Below are 12692 nucleotides of genomic sequence, written 5' to 3'. Positions count from 1 at the left end.
GAGGAAAAGGTGGCGGCATTATCTGCGTAACAAACGAGCCGACGTGTGAATTTTAATTCGGTGTGGGACAAGCCGCGACCGCCGCGCCACGCCGCTTGGAAACGGCTTGGTAACACGCGAACGATCAGAATTTTAATTGGGAAAACGGTTTTAAACGTAAACACACGTAACAAGGCCACTCGGCGGTTTTTCACTTCATTGCAACAGCCTCGAAACTGCACTTCAATCTCCTTCTAACGAGCCGGAGCTGTTAAGAAACTTTCGGAACGTTCAGCCGCCGACGAGTTGCGATTCGAGGTACTAGTCGGACAAAACTCTCTTGTTACCTTCATCGCGTCTCCTCATGGTGTCATTTTAAACAATTAGCGTATTTAGTTTCTCACATATACTATATGTTTATCGACTATGTTTATTCTCTTTCAAATATCTTCCAATTTTCAGTCCCTTGTCCTCCGTTCTTGTTCAGGCGATTGGAAATGTTGGAAATCCGTTCTTTCACGAAATAGTAGGCTGGGGAAAAAGAAATCCATCATTTCTCCGCTTGAGATAACGTGAAAATAATGGATTTCTTTTTCCTCAACCTAATATGTGTATTACAAGTGTAATAAAAATTTATATACATGTACAAAAAAGCTTTGGGCATTGCAACATGTAAAAATCTTTGAATTTATATTTCATTTTCAATCAATTATGTCTCTAATGTGTCTCTTACTTTTTCAAAACAATCTTGAAAAAGTTATTCGTTTTTGAAAGCTGCACGAACACTTTGTACACCCACTGTAATTCATTGAATAATAAATTCGCTGAATTAGTTTCCAGCCAACACATCGTTCGAGATTCAAGTGTTCAATGAACTAATAAAATAAAATGAACGAAACTAGTTGCTAGGACAAAATTCCAGATCGGCTGAACCACCTCGGTTTTGAAGTTGAAACAACTCCGAGCGCAAAGTGTTAATATTCAGCGAGCTTCGTTCCCCTGTTTCTCGCCCGACAACGATTCGCGCAATTCCCGCGGACAGCGAGAGCGGAGATTTTCCAAGGGTAAACAACGAATAAAATAAATCTCTTAAAGCACACGGCCGCCGTGAGGAGTAAACAATCCCCGGCTAAAGCTTTCCCGGATGCAGCGTTCAACAAAAAAAAAAGCACCAACAAAAAGAGAGGATCTCCGAGAGCGCGGATTCGCGAATTCGAGCGCTAATTTCGGGAAACGTGGCCGTCCTTTCCGCAGGGATTAACATTTGTCCCGGCAAGCTGCTCGTATTGTTTACGGTTGATTTATTCTCTATTTGCGTACTCTTTAATCTTACCTTGGTAATGATAGATTAGATCGTTTTATACGTGCACACGTTAATAAATCTTCTTATTTCTGAATAAAGTCTGCGCTGAAGCACCTAGCTTTACGTGAGAAAATCTGTGCTCTAACTAATGAGAATATTTAACAAAATATTTTGTAATTCTGTACACTGTCACCACTATAGCGTGATTATAAACGGTCGAAAATATACCAAACCAAAAACAAATCTTAGGGAATAGGAAAGGATGCAATAATTAGGATACGAACAGAGCAGGTCAGGGTAGGAATCAGTGAGACAAAGAAAAAGAGAGAGAGAGAGAGAGAGAGAGAAAGAGAAGGTATGGACCGAATGTGCGAATCAGATAGATCTGTAAAGTTAGTATACTGTAAACCAAGTCACATGTCTTAGCTGTAAGGCTGAAACAGTGATGCCAGATGAGGGGAGTCACGGTTAAATGATGTACCCCCTCTCTGATGACGGGGAATGAGTCGGGCAAATGGGAGACACGTTGCACGTGCGCGATGGGGACCGTGGAGCGCGCCTGTGCACGCTGGAATGGAATAGTGGAAGGGGTAAGGAGGAGAGTACATGAGCGCCGTTTGAAGCTCATTCTGGCATCATTGGGCTGAAATAAAGCAATAATAATAATTAGACTGCGGATGCAAAATAAAAAATGTTTGTATCGATTGCAAGACACAGGAGCCAAATAGAAATTTCCCCCTTTGTTCAATTGTCTTATTAAGCTGAAATTAATACACTTATGTCCTTAAATCTTCTTAATTCGTTCACTGCTTTAAATTGTACTTGTCCATGTTCGTCATAAATGCATAAAATCCGCAGTCTAATAATAATAAAATAATAACTTACAGTAAATGGTCGTTTGTCGATACGTCCACGGCCACGTGGGTCATAATTAGTTGACATAATAACCTCGCTGGCGTCGGAGAAAGCCATTTCCACAGTCTGGAGAGCACTGCCAAACGAAATCCGGCCCCCGGACGGTTAGTTAAATAGAACTATCTCTGCACGCAACTTCTTCTACCTCCTCCTCCTCTTCCTCTTCTTCTTCTCCTTCGGTGACCCTTGCGTCACGTCGGCTTCTGACATTTTCAGTCGAACTCCCGTTGAATGGGAATTAACTTCTCGCTCAGTCGGTAGCCGGCGCAAAATGGGCGACTGTAATTGAGAAGGAGATGATATCGCGCGGAACCTGCATCGATAAGAGAACGTTAAATGTAGCCGAAGTAAAAAGCGGTCCAATTAAACATCTCCGCGAGAGAGAGAGCGGATTATCGTGATCGTCGTGGACATTTTAATTGCGACTAACTCCGTCAATCCATAGGAATATCCGTTTTCGATTGTTCCGGCGAGGCTCGCTGACGCGGACCTTCGCCGTTTTATTATCTTAATCGTAAATAATTATTGTGTGGATCACCGGTACCAATCAATACTGCGACTCCGTTCCCGTTCGTTAAGCAACGGACGTTCATTCGACTCCATTTCAGTGCTATTACTAGACAGCTGATATTTATGCAAAATAAACGCTTTTTACCTGCACTGTAACAAAGTGGAGTGAAATAGAAATTTTTTCGAAATACGTTTACTCTAGTAGCTCACGTTAACAGACTTTTATGCATTTAGAAATCGGCTGGGTGAAATATAAAACGGTAAAAAGTTCGAAAAATCTAGTGGCATCGTTCTGTTGTTTTCAGGTACGAAAAACCATTAAGGGTTAAAATTAATCTGGCAGACTAAGATTGGTCCAGCGCGACCCCACCCACAATTTTTATTGATATTGTGTGGGAAACAATGGTTTTAGGTTGAAAGATAACCCCCTAAAATTTTCAGTCGTTGTTAAATACCCTTAACTGTATCATTTTTTTTCGCGGTTGTTAATTAAGATATTCGGATAAAAAGAAAACGAAAATACTCGAACTTACCTCCTTCATATCATACATTTTTTTCACCATTGTGATCAAATTATTGAGGGTAGAAGAAAATCATTTAATGTTTTAGGAGAGGGGATTGCAAGCAACCCTTCGAGTGACCACTTCCAAAAAATTCAAGAACAATGTTCTGTTACTTATCTAACATATAAACAAGTTTCAAGATGGTCGGATTGGTGGAACACAGTTAAATATTGAAAAACAAATGAAATTTGTTGTCTGCTGAACATTTTTATTTTCCAGAAAGAGCCGCAGTCCAGTAATCGGAGAACAATCATCAGAACTGAAAATACATTTATTTATTATTTATGTATTTACCTGCAAATTGAAGTTGGCGCGAAAGTCGATACAATTTGCAGTTTACGGGCACCGGAAGTTCCGACAAAAAGTGCAACGATCGGCTGCGTAAAGTTCTGTAAAAAGAAATTGGTTCGCGCTCCACCGGGCATGAGCTTCACTTAACTAATAAGTCGACTATAATATTCATAATCCTTCATTGCATTATTTCATTACGCCGTATATCCCGCGGACCCCGAGGTAACACGATAATGTCGGGCGGCGAGAATCTTATTACCATGAAGACGTTGCGGTTTATGTTCTTGGATCGTGGGACCTTTTATCGGGATTAATGTTCATGCTAAGCATTACATTCGAACATTTTACGAGAAGGAAAGTCGGCCCGGTACGAACACGGTGGAGACACATCAAGATAAAACAGACACCTTTACCGTATTTTACAGAATAACTAAAAGTGCCATTTACGATTTCCAGCTTCGCCATCACGTCAGACACTCGCTGCGCACCATATTCGTCCGGTTTTAAAAGCACCCGCGGAAGTTTTCAAAACGCATTCTCATCTCGCCCGCGCATACACTGCGAATTTATTAAGTGCACCGTGACCGGAGATACGCTATTTTATTTGGTTTGAGAAATCCCTTTGACCCTTGAATAAATGGCGGAGCTCGGAGAAACGGACGAATATTAGAGAAAACACACTGTCTTTATCTTCTCCTTCAAGTAGATTCGCAGTCTGGTAAAAATCATAGTGCTTACTCGAAGAAATGCAGCGTTGATTTTTGTGGAGAATGGAATCCTTTACGAAATTTTCATTCGGAGGCGAATCGTCAGTCTGTGGTAAATAATAGACGGCGGATCTTTACGCAAAATATAAATGTTCTGCCTGACTTGCAACAAACTGGAGTGAAAATAACAGTAGTCTTAAATTGTTTCTAATACACTAATATGATAATTAGACTGCGGATCTTTATGCAAAATAAAAAATGTTTGCATTGATTGCAAGACACAGGAGCCAAATAATAATTTCATTCTTCTTTTAATTATCTTATTAAGGCGAAACTAATACACTGGTGGCCTTAAAACTTTTTAATACCTCCACTGTTTTAAATTGTACGTACCCACTTTTGTCATAAATGCATAAAGTGCCCAATGTTTCCGGAAAATATAACAACATGGCCTATGTAGCCTTCGAATGAACCGAACTCGTTCCTTACGAGTCCTGAAGCTGTCACCTTGCGGAAACAACACAGCGACTATCGGGGATGCCATGTTTATTTCAGTATTTTTGTAACTTGGCTTCTCTGTCTCTGCGCTGCATGCGACGCTTTCCTTTTTTCCACGGAGCTTCGTGTTAATGAGGCTGAAGTTCGTTGAATACTTGAATGTTGACGAAGAGCCAGGCCTACAGCTTTATTTCTCTACGTTCTGAAATGTAGGTGAACGTTCAGGATGTTCATTTTCGAGGACGGCTTTCTAAGTTGTTTCTCATTTGACGCTACATTGTCGCGCGGACATATAATAGAACTATTGTGTGTGTGTATCATAAATAATCAAAAAGCACTATCCACTTATACAGAACATTGAAAGATTCCACTAGCATGTGTACTCGACGTAATATCGAACTGCTGCCTCTTCTCCTTTCAAGCACATCGTTTGTTTATCCCTAGCAATTGAACCCTTATCACTCGAGTGGCGACTCTGAAGTCACCACTTCTTCTTCTTTCCTTTCAAAGGCTTCGGCTTTGTAAGATGCGACCTGTATAAATAAGTAAATTAAAACGAGCACACCAGCGCAAGCAACGAACAATCGCAAGTATAAAAATCGTGTCTCACTGCCGACGACGTGATGGGTGAATGCGTTATTTCAGCGTGGCGGAGTAAAACAAAGATGGAGAAGAACGTCGGACGAGGAGAATCGAATCACACGTTTGAACGGGCCGGTTGCTGCTCGAGGTTCCGGTGCCATTCGCGGCCACGTGGCTCCGTAATTAAAGGAAAAAATTCGTTATCCGAGCAGCATCCTGTCGGATTCCGAAACGATGCAGAAAACAATCGTGACAGAAGGTTGTGCGGGCCATTGTCTCGGTCGAAAGGTTCTTGTGTACACATTTAATAAAGAATAATCGTGCCCGTCGTTTTTAAGCCCAAGGAGAGAGAGAAAGAGAGAAAGAGAGAGATTCACGAGTGCCGGCGGCCTGAAAATATTCGAGAGGGGTTGCTGCCCGGGATGATTCGCTCTAGAAATTCCCGGTATTATCCTCCATTGTCGGCCAAAAGGATTTGTCTGGAGGCTCATTCAAGGAAAAGCCATTGTCTCGACAACCGTGTCGGCGTTTACTGTAAATTGCCGTGCGTCAGTTAATAAATATCGCAACGAAGCCAGCCGCCACTCCCGACAGGAAAAGAGAGACCTCGGTCCAATCTCTGCGACATTGATCCGATTTCAAGCAGTTCGAGATTCTAATTTACAATTTCGCCAGGCTCTCGTGGTGCTGCAAATAGCTGCAGGATACTCCGAGCACCGAGAAACAATAGCTGCCGCTTTAAATATTTCACAAACCGGAATCCTTGCAGTTCTTCCGCGAATATTCATACATTATAGAGTCCGCGGAAGAATCTCGCGCGGTTTATCGGAGATAAATTAAAATCGCGTTTTCCACAGCTTTTCCCCGAAAATGGGGCAACGATCTTGCCACCGTGGAAATGTCCTTCGAACGATATGTTTTTACAGTCTGTTTCTACGGAGTTTGTTGATTTACACAGTTTTTCTTAGGGAAAGTATAACTTTCGGATCATTGTCGAATGAAATTGACCCGAATCGTGCATATGAGGGTTAATCGTATTCATCATTGTTCCTGATACCCAATTTCGTCGAGCACCAGGATGGGAATATATGCCGCATTTAAATATATTACCATCTTCTTGAGAAAATCCTGGACCGCTAATTGGTACGAATTACTTGATGCTCGCGCCCCTGTGTCTCCGACGAAAGGTCTTTCTCGTCGGAGAAATACTTCGACAGAAGTATAACGTCGTTCAATCGGTTAAATAACTCGTGTTATTTGTTGTACGCGAAAAAATGGTTCGAATAAAAGCTGCATGGTTTTTTCCTGAGGGCCAAACCGACGAAATCTGTGTAAAAATCAAAGAACTTTCGATAGAAATGAGATAGAGCGATGAAATTTTTTTAAAATGAAAGCTGAAACTTTGCAGAATATGGGATAATTATGGAGATTGTGGTACGAACGTTTTTTAACCTTGAAAGGATTCGTTAAATTTGCACAATTTCAAGAAAATTGTGATTTTTCCAAAGCGGAAGGACAGGCTCGACCAAGTCGGCGTCGATCGCTGAATATTTCAAAGAAGTTTCACGGCGGTAAGAAGCACAGTGTTCGCCGGATGCACGCCATATCCAGGGCCCCAGAAGCAAAGAAACATGGCCGGACCTCGGGAGGGTACCTGAAAACGTGAAAACCGAGAAAGTTGCCGCGGCCTAGTTTCCGCGGAAAGCGTTTTGCCCTGTTCTCTACACGGTTTTATGTCCGACCGCGTGCGGCCTGCACTTCTAACGCCGCTTGTTAATGCGTTACTTGTACCGCTCGCGTGTCCCTGAGTGCACGGGGCCGCCATGCATTATTCAGAAATACTTTGCATCATTTAGAAGCTCGTTCTCCCGTGCCGATTACATGGGCGGGGTACGGAGAAATCGTAACGCGAAACTGGGCAAATTCATTTCCATTGGGTTTTCCATCGCATCACACTCGGAGAAATTCTGCTGGATCGAACAATTGCCGCAACTGAGAACTCTCCTGAAACAAAATGTACCTAACGGTCCAACTTTTTGCCGAAAATTAACGTGCAAGGTAATTGGTGGTTGATTAGTCGAACAGCTTCTTTGTTTTGGTCAGTACGTTCGGCGTAGAGATCGTGGTTCTCTTTACCAAACGCCCGAACTTTTGGTCCGAAATTAACGCACCAAGTAATTGATGGTTGATTAGTCGAACAGCTTCTTTGTTTTGGTAAGCACGTTCGAACGTGTATTATGATAATAACACGCGCGTATTTACATACACGTACTTTGGTGAATGTCATTTTCATTTGTGTAATTTCTAGAACATTTTGTAGTATCCTAAAAATTAATACGAATTAAAACGCAGATATACGTGAAATAGTACACGTGTACCGCGTTGTACTCAAAATGAAACACACGCGAAACAGGGATCTCTAGTTCGAAGTATATTACACGGAATGAAAATGAATAGCCGCCTTGTGACGCGTACGAAAGTTATCCAGTCGTAATATGTGCTATAATCCCGAACGACTTCCATCATTTCGCTCGCACGATCTTAACAGGGTGGCTGATTCGCGTATCATTGTGCGCCAACTTTTTCCCGGACGAATTGAATCCCGTCACCGGCGGCGCGCGTCGCGGCGGAGACTAGCATTCTATCAATTCTTGTCGAACGGATCGATTGCCTCGACAAACACGCACGGTCGTGTACCGAAAATAAAACGAAGAAAAAACGGAAGGAGACAACCTCTTCCTGCGAGAGAGGGGGAAGGTGGCAGCGTCGGGCGGGGATGGGTTGGGGAGAGGGGTGGAAAACCCCGGTGCCTCTTGACAGAAGGAAAATAATTAGTTTTCTCCCTCCGCCGATGGAAGCTCGCTTCGTAGGATCTCCTTTCTTCTCTCCATGGATTGGTTCTCGCGTGCGTCGGTATGCTTCCGCTCTCTTTCATTCCCCTTTTGCAACCCGGCCCTCTGCACCCCCGCCGACGCACGTTGCTCGCATCAAACAGTCCGAGAACTTTTCAGACGCAGTTTGCGCACTCAATACCGGTTCGTTTCCAAATCCCGTGGCGATACAACGTTCGCTCATTCAATTATCACTAAACCCTGAAACAACTCCTCCCCTCCAGCCCTTCCGCACCCCCGAGCATCCCTTAGTTGCGCGCGTCCGTCGCCGTCTAGTCCATTCTTCGCGCGATTCTACAACCCTCGGAACGCAACGCGTGAATCCGCCGTTATTTCCTCGTCCCTCTGCAACCCCTTGCGCCATCGGACTCACCGAACCAAACTCTCCACCCACCACCCTTACACCACCATTCAACTGTTCCCCATTTTGTCGACATCACTGCAATCCCACGATCCGGCGATATTGCTGAACTTCCAGCTCACTGTTCTAGAAAATGTAAAATAGGCGTTTCTCCGCGCACGAGACACGCGCCGCGAAATCGCGTTCAATTTTGTTGCGTCTCTGGCAGAGGACGAGGGTAGGACAACCCGCGCGGGGAATAACGAGAAACAGGTTTCCGGTACGAAGGAATGCGAATCGCTTTATCCGCGGCGCGTCTACTTCCCGACAATCTGCGACTTATCTTTCGGTCCGCCTCGACAGATGGACGTAACTTTAAGAGATATCGCTGGTTTCCCTGTTGGTTTTTGTAAATCATGCAATTTTTTCGATCCGGCCGAAATTAAACATTTTTGATTGATCGCCGACTCGTTGCGGCTTTAGCGAACTACGGCACGATTGACAAATCGTTTTGTTCTACGTATCGCGGAACGGTTGCACGTTAAAATCGATTGCAAAGTTGAATAACGGGCCAACCCGTTCCGGTTTGCGTTTGATGTTCGACCAGGGACTCGTGCCGCGAAGAATGCAACATTTCCGGTGGAATTTCGCAACCCTGCTTTTTGCTGAAACGCCCCGCGGCAATCCGATACCCCTCATTCGCATAAATTATCCGTAAACGGAATTGCAAAGTTCATTCGCGAGCGGCCCGCGAAACAATGTGGCGAGACGCGCGTCGAGTTTTTCACTCGGCGCGAAGGGAATATTTAAGCTGAAGTGTAATCTCAAATTAACATTGCATCGAACTCTAACTACACGCCCATCTATAGCGACGACTCCAAAGTCACTACCTCCCTGTGGTTGTGCCTTTGATACGGAACATTACATTTTCACTGAAAGATTTCCATCGAAATTGTTCTTATCAGATGTAGCATGCTTTCACGTGATTATAGAAAATTTGTTGCCAACTCTTTTCTTTCGTGATACAGGTTTTGCCGAACTCCGGCGTGCAGGAACGGCCATATACATAGAAAAGGAAAAATGTAGTCACGTATGAGACTGGCATAAGTCTGGGAGTACAAGTACCGCCCTATACTAAGTCGGAAGAGGAAATAGAGGCGAAATTAGGAAAGGAAAAAGATGTTCTCGTTTAAGTGGCGAAAGCGAGGCGCGCGGACACCGGGGAATGGAAAACACGGTTTAGTGATGCTGTTATCGCGGTGGACAGCCTCAGGGAAAATATGGCACCTATTATTCCCTGAATACCTTTGCCTAGCGTAATTCTCATGGAGAGAAGACGCTACAGTCCGTTTCGCCAGGGGTTCTTACCCGGAATGGAAACCGGAACATCCGTCTATGTTCGTTTTTATCTGGCGAAATTGTCGGTGTGTCCCCGAGAGCGTGCAGATTAGGGGAATCGAGGAGGGAAAAACCGACGCGGCCAGAAAGGAATCTTTATTTTTCCTCGCGGTTTCCTTAGGAGGACCGCTGCACACGGTTTTTCCCGGCGGTATATATCGTCCGGCGCTGTTATCAATACCATCCTCCCCTCGGAATTAGGACTGCGATGCTATAAATTCTCTCGGCCGAGTGGACCGTGAATGGAAAAACCGTAATGTTGTTTGTTAAGGGGCAAAAACGGCGTCGATGTCGCGTTTCATCGAATTCCGGGGCCGATCATGGAGCCGCTGCCCTAACGAAGGGGACGCCACGAATACCGAAATTCATTCTTACGGATGACAGACAAACAGACTGACAAACAGACTGACAAACAGACAGACAAACAGAAAGACAAACAGACAGACAAACAGACAGACAAACAGACAGACAAACAGACAGACAAACAGACAGACAAACAGACAGACAGACAGACAGACAGACAGACAGATAAACAAACAGACAAGAAAGCGAGCTAATAAAAACGTGGTAAAATAGCCATAAACTTTCCCGAAACTCTTCCTTTACATCTCTGTTTTTAATAAAGAGCGAGCGGATCTTGCAGAATGAACATTTATCATCTGAATGGCGACAAACTGGAGGGAAGTGAAAATGTATTTTCTTTGTTAATATGTTAAATAGGTTGGAAATAATAAACGAGCTAGAAAATTGCTAGCAATTACCATCTAACCAGCGATCGCATCAATCCCAGCAGTAAAAAAGCCGGCTGCGATCTAAACCAGCAGAAACCATCAGGTCTATCTAGATCACGAGAAATCCTGGTAATTCCGCGTCGTAATGCGGAAGCAGAGCAGGCAGGTGCGAATTTATCCGGGATTATATCAGCAGCTATGCTTAATTTTCTCTTCCCTCTCTAATACTCTGCAGGTATCATCTCGCGAAGAATACCGTGGAAGATGAATCGTGAATCAAAAGCTGTTGGTAACGGTGCTGCTGTATCGGTTGGCAGCGGCGCGGCGCGGCGCGGTGGTAGCTGTTGGTCGAAAACGTGTTTACCAATATCGATAGCGAGCTTCCTAGATGGAAGCTCTTCCTGAACGATGCGCCGATCGACAGCGCGTTGCATCAGGCCAAATGAAGTGGCAAATAACCGTTACTACGGAGTTTCCTGGTCAATGCGTTTGTGTTTTCCCTCCGTTTCTTCGGGATTCTGCGAGGATCGTTCCTGCGGCCGAAACGCTGACGGGAAAACCGAACCGACATTTTTGCCAACTGCATTGTCTTCCTCGGTCGTTGCCAAGTATTACGGGGGTGGGAAATACCACCCCTGTGAGCTGTTTCGGAAATTTCTATCGCCGAAGAAAGGCTCTCCGGAGATAATAAACATTTGCTCCTTCGATTTCAGTCGACCATTCAATTGTATTTTCTGTACTTGAAATTCTTTCGGCATCGATTAATTGCTAGAGAAATACAAGATTCAAGTATTAGTTGCTGTTAGAAAATAAATTCGAGACATGTGTCTTCAGAATAAAACTGCAGCGACGATTTTAAACTGGGTTGAAGACCATAATACTCGACCAACTATATTTAATCTGAATGAACATTTAGTGCAGATATTAATAATGCGCGGCTATTAGAAAAGCGGACTAGGTTTCGCTGTATCGATGTATCGACTAATGTGAATATCGACGACGGAATCCAGAATAGTATCCCGGAAGTGTTCTTTTCTGTTCACAAGAAACATGACGATGCGGAAAAGTTTATGCGCAATTACCTTGTTAACTCGACCTAAGATGTTCAAAGAAGTGTTAATCAATTTCAGCGTCTAAATATACACGCAAATAAAGGAACATTCTATTTTCTGCTCTTCTCTCTCTCTCTCCTGATGTTACAATATTTATATTTTTAAGCGTTGCATAAGCTTGAACATTTTATGGAAACATTTCTTGAAGCATCGATTCTGCTCGATAAAAATCGGGCAGCTCGTTCAGGTTTCAATTTCGACTACGATAACCGGAATTGTTTGATGTTTGTTGCAGCACCGCCGCAAAAAGTGGAGATCAGCAACCACCCGAACAAGAAGACGATCGAGGTGAAAGTCGGCGAGTCGCGACGTCTCGAGTGCATCGTCAGATCCGCGAAACCAGCTGCGACGATCGTCTGGTATCGTGGAAACGTGCAAATCAAAGGGGGCGACACCAGCATCACGCCGATCTCGATCGAGGGTGGTAAGTTCCCGTCCCCTATCCCATCAAATTGCCAAAGTATCATTACGCGTCTCCCAGTCCTTATCTTTCCGGGTAAGAGTCGACGAGCATCAGGGTCCTTTAAGAGGACAATTTATATCGAGCTTTATCCTGAGAGACTTCTTTGCATAAGAAGATGTATCTAGGGCTTTGTCCGGGAATCTTATTTACAGACCCTTTCGGGCATACTGCATACAGAACTTTCGTGGATACTTCATATTACTCCGTGCATCCGAGTTCCTCGAACGAATCGATCGAATTACACACAAACCGAATAGCCGGCATCAAGTATTCGCGAATGGATTCGTTTAAAACTTGCACGAAAATTGTTTAAATTATGTTGTACATCTGTTTTTCATAAACTTTCGAACGAATTACACTTGATAAGAGAAAAATAAACATACAGTAAGGAGCATAACTGGTTCCACAC

At 43.8% G+C, this 12692-nt stretch overlaps 1 protein-coding gene across 3 annotated transcripts in view; it reads left to right on the top strand.

Moving 5' to 3' along the window:
• Positions 1 to 12692, top strand: part of Sns (sticks and stones) — a 440528-nt gene that overhangs the window by 397995 nt on the left and 29841 nt on the right. For all 3 annotated transcript variants that reach the window (XM_076436009.1, XM_076436010.1, XM_076436011.1), the window contains exon 4: positions 12056 to 12244. In XM_076436009.1, coding sequence (XP_076292124.1) covers positions 12056 to 12244 — 189 coding nt within the window. The remainder of the gene's footprint in view (positions 1 to 12055; positions 12245 to 12692) is intronic.

The sequence above is a fragment of the Lasioglossum baleicum genome, chromosome 12 (assembly GCF_051020765.1).
Source record: "Lasioglossum baleicum chromosome 12, iyLasBale1, whole genome shotgun sequence".
Classification (NCBI taxonomy): domain Eukaryota; kingdom Metazoa; phylum Arthropoda; class Insecta; order Hymenoptera; family Halictidae; genus Lasioglossum; species Lasioglossum baleicum.
This window is presented reverse-complemented; position numbering and strand designations above follow the sequence as displayed.